This window comes from Canis lupus, chromosome 35 (genome assembly GCF_011100685.1).
Source record: "Canis lupus familiaris isolate Mischka breed German Shepherd chromosome 35, alternate assembly UU_Cfam_GSD_1.0, whole genome shotgun sequence".
NCBI lineage: Eukaryota > Metazoa > Chordata > Mammalia > Carnivora > Canidae > Canis > Canis lupus.
This window is the reverse complement of record NC_049256.1, coordinates 5626156-5642076: the sequence shown is the minus strand read 5'-3', so window position 1 is coordinate 5642076 and position 15921 is coordinate 5626156. Positions and strand designations below refer to the sequence as shown.

The window sequence follows — 15921 nt, the reverse complement described above, 5'->3', positions numbered from 1 at the left end:
GTCATTGGGAGTCTTACATCTTTCGACATGAATCGCTGTTGCCAGGAACACTGAAACATTGTGCCAGGGGCCCTGCTTTGAAAAGCGTTCACAGCATTACAGGCTGAAATCATGTCTTCAAACACCACGATGGCACTTTGCCGTCCACAGAGGGTGACTGACTTAATTGGCCCAAACACGGACAGCCTCTGGATTACTGACTGAAGGTCTTCGGTGGGTTGCATGTATTTTTTCAACCATCTAGCAAAGGATCAAATGGAGCAGTAGTAGTATTAGAAAACAAACACAAAAAAAAGATAAAAGAATCTTTGTTTCCCCCCATAATTTAATAAAAGGGCTTGAAGGGAAAATTGGGTTATTTCCCTGGAAATAAAAGCAGTGTTCTGGATCAGTTATTATATACTTATTTATCACATAGTCTTCATTCCTTTTTTAAAAAAATAGACTTTATTTATTTATTTGAGAGAGAGCACAAGCAGGAGGCAGGGGCAGAGGGAGAGGAAGAAGCAGGCTCCCCACTGAACAAGGAGCCTGACTCAAGACTCGATCCCAGGACCCTGAGATCATGACCTGAGCTGAAGGCAGACACTTAATTGACTGAGCCACCCCGGCGCCCCTACACCTACATAGTCATTCTTGTTTAATGTGGTATGTTCTAAAAGGCATGCCTGCAAGCTGCCTTAACTGTCTTCACAATTTTCTGTTTTGATTAGTGCCATATATGTTAATTGACAAAGACAAGGGTGTAATTCCAGTGGCTACCAAACTGGCATGGAATATTTTGCTCTTCTAGATACGCTCTTTCCTTTTCAATCTTTTCCTTCAAGCATCAGCGTCCAGGTAGCCAACCCACTGAACCTATTACTTTTTAGGTCTTCATTTTTTCACTCCTAGTAACTGTAATCCAAATTTTTAGTCTTACAGAAAATATATGAATAGTAGTAGCCATGAATGTTTACTGAGCACTTACTGTTTGTTACTAGCATTCAATGGCCATCATCCCATTTTATCCTCAAAAAGCAATGCCAGAAATTGAAAATGAGGTAGGTACTGTCGCTACTACCTTTGTACAAGTAGGGATGTAGGGGCACAGGGATTTAAGTAGCTGGCAGAGTCCAACTCCCAGCAAGTTTTGGCAGAGAGTTCCAGTTCCTGTATGTTACCCTGAGCCAGCCATTGCCTACCCTCCCATTCATTTCAGCTAAAAGCTCTGGGCACTGCTTGCAAATGCCGAAATTGAAAGCAGATCGATTGTGGTAGGGCATCAAAACAGAGAAGCAACTGCACAGGGAGGAGTGTCTCAGATTGTGGGAAATGCAGAAACAGTTGCTGGGCTCTCCTGAAGGTGTGACTTCCACCTCAAAGGGAGACCCCCATTAAGCAGGGCTGTGGTGGCCACAGTGCAGAGGGCCAAATAAAACTTGAGATAAAAACATCTTTCTGACCAGGAAAAGGGGGATAGAGAATAAGGACAACCCCAGAGCAGAGAGAGAGAGAGAGATGTTCCCTAACCCTGAATGAACACACGCGGGTCTCAGGTTCATAAGACCGACAAACCAACAGAGTAAAATCTTCGAAAACTGAACTGGTATTTTTTTTTTTAAGATTTTATTTATTCATGAGACACACACACACACAGAGGCAGAGACACAGGCAGAGGGAGAAGCAGGCTCCATGCAGGGAGCCCGACGTGGGACTCGATCCCAGATCTCCAGGATCACGCCCTGGGCCGAAGGCGGCACCAAACTGCTGAGCCACCCGGGCTGCCCTGAACTGATATTTTAACCACCACCCAAACAAGCTCCAGATGGTGTATGTAGTTTGAACCTTTAGCAGGTTGATTACTTGATAAAAACAGAAACAGCAACATTCTCCAGACAACTGTAACAGGGCACACAAAAACAATATTCTCCAGATAATGTCAGCAGGACCCTGGATCCATGCAACCCAATGTTCACATTGTCCGTGGTACAATCTGAAATGACTTGACATGCAAAACCCACGAAAATGTGAACACTGGGGTGAAATAAAAACACATGCCAAGAAAAAAAAAAAAAACATGCCAATCCTGAGATGATCTGGATGGGATTGTCATATGAGGACTTTAAAAGTGTATTTTTATGAGTGTTCCACAAGGTAAAGCACACTTGAAATGATTAAAATGATATGGTTCTTCACAGAAACACAAACTACAAAAGAAGTACCAAATACAAAATGTAGAACAGAAAATCTGAAATTAAAAATAATTCTCTGCAGGGTCTCAATAGCAGACTCGGCAACAAAGGAAGGAGTCAATAAACTTGGAAGATAAATCTACAAAAATTAATGTGAAAAACAAGAAAACACTGGGCAAAGATGAATATACCATGAAATCCACAAGATGGTGAACTAGGAAGTCCTAGGGCCTCATTTCTCCACAGAAACATCAAATAAACAACTACAGAAACTAAAGAGCTATGGCAAACAAGTGAATGTCCAACAAAGAAAAATCACATTGAAAATTAGAGGAAATCATGTGATGTTCTTACTTGTCCTTGTACCACTCACTACCCTACATGGTGTGGTTGGAAGAAATTTGCCTAATTCCTGGCTCCCTCCCATGGGATAGAAGGAGCAGAGTGGAACTTGCTTGCAGCCTTCTGGCCTGTCTGGGCTGCCTGAGGAACTGTTTGCTGTCCCGCCTGACTCACAGCTCAGAAGGGAAATGTTGACATAATTTGGATGTGAGACAAGAAACCATGAGAGGCAGTGGCACACAATGAAACACATGAAAAGTATAAGCTGACTGCAGACCTATGGATGCAGGGAAGGAGATCATCAAACAGGAATCCAGGGGCACCTGGGAGGCTCAGCCTGTTAAGAGGCTGACTTAGCTCAGGTTATGATACCAGAATCCCAGGATCAAACCCCACATCAGGCTTCCCACTCAGAAGGAAGTCTGCTGCTCCCTCTGACCCAATCCCCCCTTATGCACTGTCTTTCTCACACTCTCAAATAAATAAATATAAAACATTTCAAAAAACAAACAAACAAACACAGGAATCCAATAGAACACTTAAGGCACTGAGAAGAAGCCAGAGACTCTTCAGGAAATTAAGACATTTAAGAGCAGCCGAGGGAAAATTAAAAAAGAAAAACAAACAAACAAACACACAGACCTAGACAGAAAGCATGACCAGAAAGACATGAGAGGGCCCAGGCTGATCTGAAGAGTCACAGGCCCACTCATTATCTTAAAAGGGGCTTGTTTTTGCAAAAATGTCCAATTTTCAACAAAGGGTCATAAGGTATGCAAGGGAACAAAAACATGGCCCATTCAAAGGAGGAAAATGTTCAAAAACAATTTTTTTAAAAAGGCATCAGATCTACTAGACAAGAACTTTAAAACAAATGTCAAATACCTCAAAAGAGCTAAAGATAAACATGAACAAAGAGCTAAAGAACATCAGGGAAACAGTATGTGAAGAAAATAAGAGTGTCAACAAAGAGATGCAATTTTTATTTTTCTTAAACCAAACAAATTTTGGAGCTGAAAATGACAATAACTAAATGGAGAAATTTGCTAGAGCATTCAATAGCAGCTTCAAACAAGTGGAAGAAAAATCAGCAAACTTAAAAAGAGGTCATTTGAAATGATCAAGTTTGAAGAGCAAAAAGAAGGAAAAATGAAGAAAAGTGAATAGAGCCTAAAAGACTTACGGGACAGACTCCATCAAGCCGACCAATGTAATCACAAGGGGAGTTCTCGGCAGAGAAAGGGTAGTGAGGTGGGAGGAGGAGAGAAAGGGACAGGGTGATTATTTGGAGAAAAAAAAAAAAAAAGAATGGCTAAATTTGAGGAAAGATGTGGATATACAAATCCAAGAAGTTCAATGAACCATCAGTAGGATAAACACAAAGAGACCTACAGTGAGACACATAAACAGATCTGGCAAAGACAAAAAGTGAATCTTGAAAGCAGCAAGAGAAAAGCAATTCATCACATAAAGTCATCTCCAGTACAATGATTAGCAGATTTCTCACCAAAAACCTTGCAGTCCAGAAGGCAGTTAGGATGATATATTAAAATACTGGAAAACCAAACCAAACCAACAATTATCAAATGATAGCTCTACATCTGGCAAAACTACCTGTCAAAGATGAGGGCAAAATTTAAGACATTCCTATACAAAAACTGGGGATGTTCATTACCAGTATCTGCTCCCCAAAAGAAATACTAAATGGTGTCCAAGTTGAAATGAAAGGATACTAGTAACCCAAAGCCACTTGAAAGTATAAAGTTCTCCGGTGAAGGTAAATACATACACATATATAAAAGCAGTATTTTTGTAATTTTGGTTTGCAACTCCACTTTTTATTTTATCTAGGATTTAGAAGACAAATACCTGAGATGTAATTATAAATCTATGTTAATGGGTGTGTAATATATAAAAGTAATTTGTGACATCAGTAACTAAATGGAGGGTCGGAGCAGCCATTACAATTAAGTTGGTAATAATTTAAGATACTTGTTATAGATTATAGATACAGATATAAAAAATATATAGGGGTGCCTGAGTGGCTCAGTCAGTTAAGTGTCTGCCTTTGGCTCAGGCATGATCCTGGGTCCTGGGATCGAGCCCCATGTTGGGCTCCCTGCTCAATGGGGAGTCTGCTTCTTCTCCTGCCTGCTCCTGCACACTCCCTCTCTCTTTCTCTCAAATAAATAGATAAAATATTTTTTGAAAATATATATAGTTAATAATCTGTGATATAATCTGTAATCTAGATTTTTATAACTATAGGATGTTATATGTAATCCCCATGGTAACCACACACACAACCCACACACACAGACACACACACACACACAAAACCCCTAGAAGATACACAAAAAGAAATGAAAAGAGAACCAAAATGTGTCGGTACAAGAAATCAAATAAGCACAAAGTGAAGCAGTAATGCAGGAAATGAGGGACAAAAAAAATATGTAAAACATAAAACAACATGGCCAAATAAGTACTTCCCTACTAGTAATTACTTCAAATGTAAATGGATTAAACTCCAAAAACCATAGACTGAAAGAACGGATGATAAAACCAGTCAGAATTCAATTATATAATGCCCACAAGAGTCTCACTTTAGATTTAGGGACATACGTGGGTTAGAAATGAAAGGATGAAAAAAATAATCCTTGCAAATAGCAAAAAAGAACAAGGATGCCTATGCTAATATCAGACAAAGGAGACTAAAAAGGTCCTATAAGAGATAAAGACATAATGGTAAAAGGGTCAATACAGCAAGAAGATAGAACAGTTATAAGCATTTACATGCCAAATATTAGGCCTCCAATAAATAGCAATACCATATGATATATAATAATAATATTTATATGTATATATATCTACACGATGTGCCGTATGGCATAAGGGCAGACCTATAAACAATGGAATAGAGAATTCAGAATAAAAGTTGGCGTACACGATCAAACGTTGTTGTTGCCAATGGTGAAATGATTTGACGAGGGTACCAAGACCATTCAATAGGGAAAGGATGATCTTTTCAGTAAATGGAGTTTTTTGTTTGGGTGAAACAAAATGTGTTATAGACAGACAGTGGAACAGCATGCAGCCTTTATTTTTTTTTAATTATCTGTCTTTTTTTAAATTTTTATTTATTTATGATAGTCACAGAGAGAGAGAGAGGCAGAGACACAGGCAGAGGGAGAAGCAGGCTCCATGCACCGGGAGCCTGACGTGGGACTCGATCCTGGGTCTCCAGGATCGCGCCCTGGGCCAAAGGCAGGCACCAAACCGCTGCGCCACCCAGGGATCCCTTTTTTTTTTTTTTTTTTAATTATCTGTTTTTTGTTTTTTTTTTTTAATTTTTTCATGCAGCCTTTAGAAGGAAGGAACTTTTGTCACAGGCTACGATGTGGGTGAACCTTGAAAACACGCTCAGTGAAATAAGCCAGACACGAAAGGACAAGTACCGTATGGTTTTACTCATTTTAGGTGTCTAGATTAGGCAAAGCCATAGAGACAGAAAGTAAAATAGTGTTTGCCAGGGGCCAGAGGAAGAGGGAACAGGGGGTTAGTGTTCAATGGAGACAGAGTTTCAGTCTGGGAAGATGGAAAATTCTGGAGATGGATGGTGGTGATGGTTTACACAACAACGTGCGTGTACTTAATGCCACTGAACTGCACTCTAAAAAACACGGGAAAAATAGAAAAGTTTGTGTTAGGTACATTCTACCTAAATGTAGGTAGAATTGATACTGATAAAAATATTTTTAAAGCAACAATATTTTAAAAATATTTTTAAAAACAACACAATTCACCATATTAGTGGAAAAAATTAATTTGATCAACTTGATGGATATAGAGGAATCATTTGGCAAAACTCAGTGTCCATTATGATGAAAACTAAGCAAACCAGCAATGGTTATGGACTTCTTCAAACTGATAGAAGTAACCTGCAAAAGCCAATAGCCAACAAAATACTGAATTATTTTCCCCTGACGGTAAGAACAAGTAAAGGACGCCTACTTTTACCAGTCTTAGCTCTAAAGGATACCAAATGAATGTTTGTGGAAGAAAATGTGAATAAATATGTCATGTTTTATGTTTTAACAATCTCTGGCTATCTTTTCAGAAGCCAAACAAAGTAGGTTGTAAATTAAAATATGTTAGTTCATGTCAAGACATTTATGGCCTGAAACTGAGGTGTATACACTTTCCATGATTGTGAAATTGCTTTTTCTTCTTTTGTTTTTTTTATAGCCCTCCAAAGTGTGGTCAAATAATCTTAACTCAAGTCATCAGGAATCATTACTTAAAATAATTTATACCCTTAATCTGGATACAAATGTCATGCCTTGCATTGTCCAAGAAGAAAATACCACAGTGAGAATTATTTTATAACGTATCTTTGGCTTCTTTGAATATGGATTTTAAGCCAAATTGCCAGGGTATGCCACTGAGGATACAGGGGGTGGGGGGGGGCAAGTAAACAAGGAAATTATTTCCATAGAACAATGACCCCAGGGGGAGCTTCCAGTACAGGCAAAGTCATGAGCTGGAAATCCCTCCCTGTGTCTGTTACCTCATAAGTGCTAAGTAGAAATTCTTTATTAGATAAGGTACAGCAACACATGCAGGGATACTAAAGAAACAAATATGGAAACATCATTTGTCTGGCATAATTAGGGAAAGAAGCAGACCAACAGAGATAATTTGCCAAGGAACTGAAGTTTGTAACTTGTTGGGGGTTTTGTTTGTTTAAGAGGGAGCATGTGCACATGAAGGGGGAGGGACAGAGAGAAAGAGAGAGAGAGAGAGAATCCTAAGCAGGTTCCACAGCCAGTTCAGTGCACAGCCCAAAACGGGGCTTGATCTCAGAACCCCGAGATCATGACTCCAGTCAAAATCAGTAGCCAGATGCTTAACCAACTGAGCCACCCAGCTGCTCCCAAAGCTTATAACTTTTAGTGTCAGAACCCAAGCAATTCCACGACCCCACTGTTACCACCTGGTCTGAGGCCCACCATTCCTCTTCTGCTTCCACTCTTGCTCCCCTACGGGCCAGGGAGGTTTCAGATCTGATGCATCACCCCTCTTTCCAAGACCATGAAACGGCTCCCATCTCTATCAGTCGACTACACAGAAAGCCAAGTTTCTATTATTTATGTTATTGTGTCCTAGGCCCCAGGTTGTGCTGGGGCGAGCTGGTGCTTCCTGACTCATGCAGCATGAAAGTGCCACAGCTCCATGAGTGGGTCCCTCCAAGAATCCCATTCCAGCCTTGTTAGATCTCTGCTCACACCTGTCCCTGTCTCCCTGGGTTTTCTCTCACTGAGGGCTCCTCCAGACACCTGGGTGTGTGAAGATGGGGCTTATGTGCTCTTCTACATAGCAAGACTTGTCTTCATGCTTACCATATACCTCAAAAAGGACACGAAGTCATTGTTTTAGCTAAGGCATAAAGGGGGTGTCTGGTCACCCTGTATATTTCTCAATATGTTGGTGGCAGACAAAAATTAGACACCTACCTGACAACTATGGTTGACATTGGAGGCTCCTCCATTTTTTTTTTCCATAAATGGCATTTCTTCCACCCACGATTTGCATTGTTGATGGATTTTCTTCTCCACAGGGGTATGCTACTTGGCTTTGGGGTCGCATTAATCTCTTTTGGAAGTTGATGTCGTGCTAAGATCCTTTCTAAGCCAGAGAATTCAGGATTCTGACCTGGTAAGGGAATAAACATTAGTGCGATTTGGTGTGCCTTTCCATCTTTGCATAGCAAGAGTAACATGGCCCTGATTTGAGAAAGAATATCTATGCCACCTCGTAATTGCTATTGAGCTCTATGATTCCTTCACCACAAAAATATTGCTGAGCAACACTTAGGCCCTAGCCTGGTCCTGGACACCTAACAGACGCACAGCAAATGAATGAGTGAACGAACAAACGAACCAATGTGCTGCCACCACCATAAATACTGAAAGCTATTTAAGCAATTTGTGCCTGATTCTCAAATTAATGGCAATTTGCTCTACAATTACTTTTATCTTCAGAGATATTAGCCAGACTCTGCATTGACATCACATCCACTGCTTCACATGGACCTCATTTGGCCTCTGACCAAATCGCTCATCTCAACGGCACCGGGAGCTTGTGCCAGAATGTAATTCAATATACTGCTTCCTCCATCAAAATAGTCCTGGTACCAGACGGAAGGAAGAGAGGGAAGGAGGGAGGGAAAGAAAGGGAGTCAGTAGAACTACATGGTGGATTTGGTGACGTAGCTGATTTACACTGAAGTGTAAGCTTCTTCTCTCTCTGCCAGCTGGTAACGGTTTAAGAACCAAAAGCCAGTGTGCAGGCTACACTACGCGTGGCTCTGCAATCCATCTGGGAGCAGTAGAAACTAAGAGCACGGTCATTGACCTAATACAGGATGAGGGCTGAGCCCCAGTGATTCAGGGGGACCCTGCGTAGAACTTAGACCAGAACCCATCCAGCCTCCCTTGTTTCTCAGACTGAAACACTGATGGTCCCTCCCACGCAGGCTAATTGGCTTCAGACCACAAAGAACCAAAAAGTGACCCAAGGGGCCATAGCTCGGCTATCTCACTAGATGATGTAATGACTAATAGATTGATCCTTAGAGGCCTGAAAATCCTTCCAAGTGACCAGGGCTGGAATCTGGGGCTGCAGCCCAGGGGTCTCAGGCCTGGCGCAGCCAGCTTCCTCGTACTGCTCTTAGAAGCAGTGTATTAGCTCAGGATCCCACAGCTGGGCCCCCAGAAGCTCTCACAGGCACTGGCATAATAGGGGTAGCATATGGTTTGCTTTGATTGTCAGAATTGCAAAGTCAATATTAAACTGAATTAATTAATCCAATTCAGTATTTGATGACATCCAGCTAAAAATATTTTTTTCATCTTGAATGAATTGTTCTTTATTGTCTTGTATACACATATGTTGGTATTGTAAACTGCCTCAAATCCTTTCTGTAAGCAAACAGGGATACCAGAAAGAGAGAAGAACATTTGAAAAATACCACAAATTCTCATATTCTCCAGGATTTAGTACTGGGCACCAAAATGAGATAAAAACTCAGAATTCACTTTGAATATTTAACTAGGTCTTACTGATGGCTTCCTTTGAAAATATAAGCAAGTTCCCGGTTTTGAACGAAAGCACAAAAACTATAGGGATCCCTCAAAAAATTATTAGAAGTAGGGGCTCCTGGGTGACTCAGTCAGAAGAAGGGCATGTGACTCTTGATCTCAGGGTTGTAAGTCTGAGCCCCATGTTGGGTGTAGCGATTAGATGACTTAAATAAAACTTTTTTAAAAAAGAAATTATTGGAAGTATAATTATATTGAATATAAATTCATAAGTGAAATTTTACTTAAAATTACCTAAAATTTACCTAAATTTTGGACTGTGGGCTGCTTGGATGGTTTTTGTATTTCTTATTTTTATTTTTTTTAAGATTTTATTTATTAGAGAGAGAGAGAGTAAGTGAAAGAGAGAGAGCATGAGTCTGCAGAGGGAGAGGGAGAGGCAGGCTCTCTACTGAGCCAGATGTAGGATTCGATCCTGGGACCCTGGGATCATGACCTGAGCCAAAGGTCAACGCTTAACCAACTGAGCCACCCAGGTGCTCCTGTATTTCATATTTTAATGTATAGAATGCAATACATGTTAGATGGGTGGATGGATGGACAGAAGAATTGGCGGATGAATTAGTAATCACGTTACAAATCAGCGTAGATCAAGTACACAAGTACCTGAGCCAAGTCCACAAGCCAGTGTGTGTGTGTGTGTGTGTATGTGTGTGTGTTTGTACCAGAGGCAGTAAAAATAGGTAACTGACAACTTCAGATTTTAAAATTATTTGTTGCTTTTGCACCTTCTAATGGTCTTCTTTAATGTGCACATGGGAAGTCATGGATTTGGTGGCCATCAGTGGCCGGCTGGCGTGTGAACCGTACACACACACTGCTTCTAGAGTTGCCCCCGCTGGTCTCTCCTCTGAGTCCCCTTACTCCGTGGAAATCACTCTTCCTGTCTGCCCTGCTTCTCTCTGCATCCAATTAAGCAACCTCCCAAATGTACCTGGGGGACAGGGGCAGGGAAGCCATGAATTAACCAAGAGAGGTATCTTCTTAAGCATGAAAAACAACATACCAAAGCTTTAAACTTCCTCCCATTGTCTACTTTTTTGGTTTGGTGCCAGTCATTGAAAGAACTCGTTTGGAGAATGTATTCAATGTCACAAAACCGATACTAAAGCCATCTCAGGATAGCTCCTTACACCGCTGTGCTGGGACCGGGGCTGGGAGGAGGAAGGCGGCCTCTCCCATAGGCTTGCGATGTTTGGGGGGCAGTTATCTGAGCACGGTAGATCTAAATGCATATGGTATAATGGATCCTCATTTCTCATTTTATGTTGTTCGCATGATTTAACGTCCTATTATTTAAAATTCAAGAAAAAAAAAACCACCCTGTGGTTTCTAACTCTAAATCTTCAGCTCTTTTTTTCTTTCTTTTTCTGATGGCCCTGGGTAACAAATATAGTCTACTGCAGGCCAAGCTTCCCTGCAGGTGCAGATGGGGGGCACGAGGAGAAATAAAACTTATTTTTAAGGTCAGGTGAAATTTCTACCAGATAGAAGGCTTTAGACATATAGCAGTGAGACCCTGGAATCCATTATTGAATTCGTAATCTGACGGATGATCGGGTGAGAAACAGGGTCACCTCTTCCAGATGCACCTTCAGGGCCATCACTGAAAATGGTGTTCTGGAAACGAAACAGCCTTTTAGTGAAGAATTCAGGGTCGCAGAGGCTAATGTCCCCTCAGTGACCCCTCAGTGACCGGATTCTGCTCTAGGCCCAGGTCTTCCAAGGCGCACACATGGGACTCTGAGGAAACATTTCTACCTCCCAATACCATTCACCTCGTCTAGATCATGCACTTTCAACAGCTTTCCAACCACGGCCAAGAATCCCTACGGCCCAGCACCTCTGAGACAAAGGAACCTCAGTGATCTCGAGCAGCGCTTTTCCCTGGCAGGAACACCACCAGTGGCTGAAGGTGCATCGATACCTATTAGTGTCTACAATGGATGCTAAGGCAACAAGACTGAAATCAACATATCATCGGAATACCACCGGTTGATGGTAAATCAACCCGCTTCTCCAACCTCACATGAACACTGGATGCATTTTCAATGGTAAAACTGCGTTTTAATTACAAAGATACATGAGAAGATTTCCATTGGAATAAATAAAACCAGACAATGGAAAAGTAGTGCACACAGTCAAAGGGAAAGTCTTCATTCCTCTTTCTCCAGAGGTAGATGCCGGCCTGAATGCGATGTGTCTCCTTCCAGAACTCTTCCCTCTGCAGGTACATACATGTTTGTATGTACAGGTGTATAGGTTTGGGGGCTTTTGGGGTATAAATTGAATCACTGTTTCTTATTTTGTTTAGAATTTTGTTTCTTATTTTGCTTATTTATTAATATTCTAAAGTGCGTTTTGTAAATATTTGAACGTCACCTTCCTTTTTTATAGTATTTCGCAATATGGGTGTATCTGTTTATTTAGTCATTCTGCTGTTGAATGACAAGAGGCTCTTTACAGTTTGTCATGGTTATAAACAATGGTTCAGTGCACACACTCCTTTCTGCATCTGAGGCACAGGTGTGAGAATTTCTAGAGGACACTAACTAGAAGTGGAATTGCTAAGTTGAAAGTCATGCGTAGATAATGGGACGTCAAAATGTGAGCTATTCTGTTGTTTCAGTTTTGTCCTAAGGCCATACAGTCTGAGAAAAATCCAGTAGGTGGCAGTTACCCACCTACACGCAACATACCTATCTATTTAAGAAAAAGCTAAACATTCTTTAAGGCATGGTGAGATTTCTTTAGACTGAGTTGTAATGCTGTGTAATGTAGAATCTCTCCTCCCGCTGGCGACTGAAGGTACTTTAATAGAACTACCCAGGACCCACGATTCTATGGTCAACTAACCTTCAACAAAGCAGGAAAGAATATCCAATAGAAAAAGTCTCTTCAACAAATGGTGTTGGGAAGCTGGACAGCAACATGCAAAAGAATGAACTGGACCACTTTCTTACACCAGACACAAAAATAAATTCAAAATGGATAAAAGACCAAACTGGACCACTTTCTTAAACCAGACACAAAAATAAATTCAAAATGGATAAAAGACCTAAATGTGAGATAGGAATCCAGCAAAATCCTAGAGGAGAACACAGGCAGTAACCTCTTTGACCTTGGCCACAGCAACTTCTTTAGACATGTCTCCAAAGGCAAGAAAAACAAAGGCAAAAATAAACTACTGGGACTTCATCAAGATGAAGAGCTTTTACACAGTGAAGGAAACAATCAATAAAACTAAAAGGCAGCTACAGAATGGGAGGAGATATTTGCAAATGACATAGCAGATCAAGGCTAGTAATCAGAATCTACAATGAATGTATCAAAACCAATACCCCCAAAAAAACCCAAAAAATCCAGCCGAGAAATGGGCAGAAGACACAAACAGATATTTCTCCAAAGAAGACCTACACATGGCCAACAGACACGGGAAAAATGCTCCACATCACTTGTCACCAGGGAAATACAAATCAAAACCACATTGAGATACCATCTCACACCAGTCAGAATGGCTTAAATTAACAACTCAGGAAACACCAGATATTGGTGGGGATGTTTGGAAAGGGGAACCCTCTTACACTGTTGATGGGGACGCAAACTGGTGCAGCCACTGTGGAAAACAGTACAACGGTTCCTCAAGAGGTTAAAAATAGAGCTACCCTAAGACCCAGCAATTGTAACTTGCCCAAAGGATACAAAAATGCTGATTTGAAGGAGCACATGCACCCTAATGTTTACAGCAGCACTATCAACACGGATAAAGAAGCTGTGGTATGTGTGTATATATATATGTATATATATGGAAAAAGAATGAAGTCTTGCCATTTGCAACAACGTGGATGGCTAGAGGGCATTATGCTAAGCAAAATAAGTCGGTCGGAGAAAGACAGACAGCACATGATTTCACTTATATGTGGAATTTAAGAAACAAAACAGACGAACACAGGGGAAGGGAAGGAAACATAAAATAAAAACAGAGTGGGAGGGGCGCCTGGGTGGCTCAGTCAGTTGAGTGCCCGACTTGATTTCAGCTCAGGTCATGATCTCAGGGTCCTGGAATCCAGCCTTGTGATGGGCTCCCCGCTCAGTGCAGAGTCTACTTGTCCTTGTCCCTCCCCTTCTACCCCCTGCTCACTTGTTCACTCTCAGTCTCTATAAAATAAATAAATAAAATCTTTAAAAAAAAAACAGGGAGGTAAAGCATAAGAGATTCTATACTTAAGAGAACAAACTGAGGGTTGTTGGATGGGAGGAGAGTGGGGGGGATGGGGTAACTGGGTGATGGGCATTAAGGAGGACACTTGTTGGGATGAGCACTGGGTGTTATATGTAAGTGACGAATCACTAAATTCTGCTCCTGAAACTCATACAACACTGTATGTCAACTAATTTGAATTTGCTATTTTTTTAAAGATTTTATTTATTCATCAGAGACACAGAGATTGAGAGAGAGAGAGAGAGAGAGAGAGAGAGAGGCAGAGACACAGGCAGAGGGAGAAGCAGGCTCCATGCAGGGAGCCTGATGTGGGACTCATCCAGGGTCTCCAGGATCACGCCGTGGGCCGAAGGCGGCGCTAAACCACTGAGCCACCCAGGCTGCCCCTAACTTGAATTTAAATTTTTAAAAAATGATAAACGAACAAACAAATAAATAAGAGAACTACCCGGGGGAGCTGGGCTGTGTTCCCTAACACCCGATGTATTCCTTTCCTAGGACTGCCATACCAGTGTCACAATCTGGGTGGCTTATAACAACAACAACAACAACAAATGTATTCTCTCCCAGTTCTAGAGGCTGGAACTCCAAAGCCAAGGTGTCATCAGGCCCATGTTCCCTTTGAAACCTCCAGGAGAGAATTCCTCATTGCCTCTTCCTAGGTTTTAGTACCTGCCGGCAATCCCTGGTGTTATCCTGACTTAGAGCCGCATCAGTGCAATCGTTCCCTCTGCTGGCATGTGGCCACCTTCCCCCTCTTACAAGGACCAGTCATGTCAGATTAGGAACGCACCGCGCTCCAGTCTGACCTTACCTTAATCACATCCGCATGTCTCTCAAGACCCTATTTCCAAAGAAATCCACATCCTGGGATACTGGGAGGTTAAGACTTCAACATATCATTTTTGGGGACACAGCTCAGGAAGCACAAGATAAGTGGCTAGGACCACAGCTGCCTGTGGCCACAGAGGCAAAGGTCAGTGCTGAGAGCCAGTTATGCTTTTGCCAAGTGGGTGAAGGTATGAAGGACAGGGGGCCAGGTTTTCTACAAGCTCTGTGCTGATCCCCTGGAAAGGGGTTAGCCTTGAGTCATCTTGAGTAGGATGTCAAGAGGGCTTCCGTCCACCGGTGAAGCAATCTTCACTGAAATACATCGGGGGCGCAGCCGACAGAAGCTGGGGCAGGGGTGGGGGTGGAGGAGGAGACATATCAGCAGGGGGTGAGTGACTGAGACACCTGCAGCAGGGGAACCCACCAATTCCCCAGGAAAGAAGAGGCCGGCTTTGGAAAGCTGCCACCCCTAGAGGCAGGCACGGATGACAGGTGACAACCTGATATTTCACTGTCAAGGAAATCGTTTCAGTTCTTCCTACCCTCACGCTTGTCAAGCCAACAGCAGCCCATGAGCGGGGATGGAGGGATCCTCCAAGGAAACCTCCCGCGCCACCAGGCATCCTCCCGGCCCGAGTCTCCGTCAGGCCGGAGCAGTGGGGAGCACAGAGGTTTTACTCTGGATAAGCGTTTGGGATTTGGACATTAGGGTGGGCTTTTTGTTATCTGAGTAAGACCAGGAGAGCTATGAGATCTGCTCATGATTTCACTCAAAGGTGATGAGCCAAGAACCACAGAATGGGCCAAAGGGGAATGCTGTGAGAAAAAAGAAAACTATTTTCTACTTCCTCTTTGCCAAGCTCACCTCATTTATTAAGCCAGTAACGTACATTTTAAATTTTTACAAAGACTTTCAAATCGTCTTCGAAAAAGCCTGCATCAATAGGCATGATCGCGAGGGCACTAATTTCCCCCGCGTGTCCATCATTATTGATCTTTCAAAATGTGACCAGTATGATGGCCTAAAAAATATCGCCTTGATTTACCTTTTACTTCCTTGATTACCAGAGTGTTTGAACATCTCTCCCGCCTATTGATAATTTGTATTTCATCCTGTGAATTGCCTGTCTATGACATTTATCTCTTCTAGTAGTTCGTTCCTTATGTTTTCCTTGATTATTTTTACATAACC

The 15921-nt window shown here is 42.0% G+C and overlaps 1 protein-coding gene across 7 annotated transcripts in view; it reads right to left on the bottom strand.

The window, feature by feature from the left end:
- C35H6orf201 (chromosome 35 C6orf201 homolog) overlaps positions 1-15921 on the bottom strand; it is a 30951-nt gene that overhangs the window by 13797 nt on the left and 1233 nt on the right. For all 7 annotated transcript variants that reach the window (XR_005384237.1, XR_005384239.1, XR_005384240.1 and 4 more), the window contains exons 2-3: positions 8030-8228; positions 18-240 (exon numbers count right to left, since the gene is read on the bottom strand). Coding sequence is in view for 1 of the 7 variants with exons in the window: in XM_038584068.1 (XP_038439996.1) it covers positions 18-240; positions 8030-8228 (422 nt within the window). In the remaining 6 variants the exon portion in view is untranslated. The remainder of the gene's footprint in view (positions 1-17; positions 241-8029; positions 8229-15921) is intronic.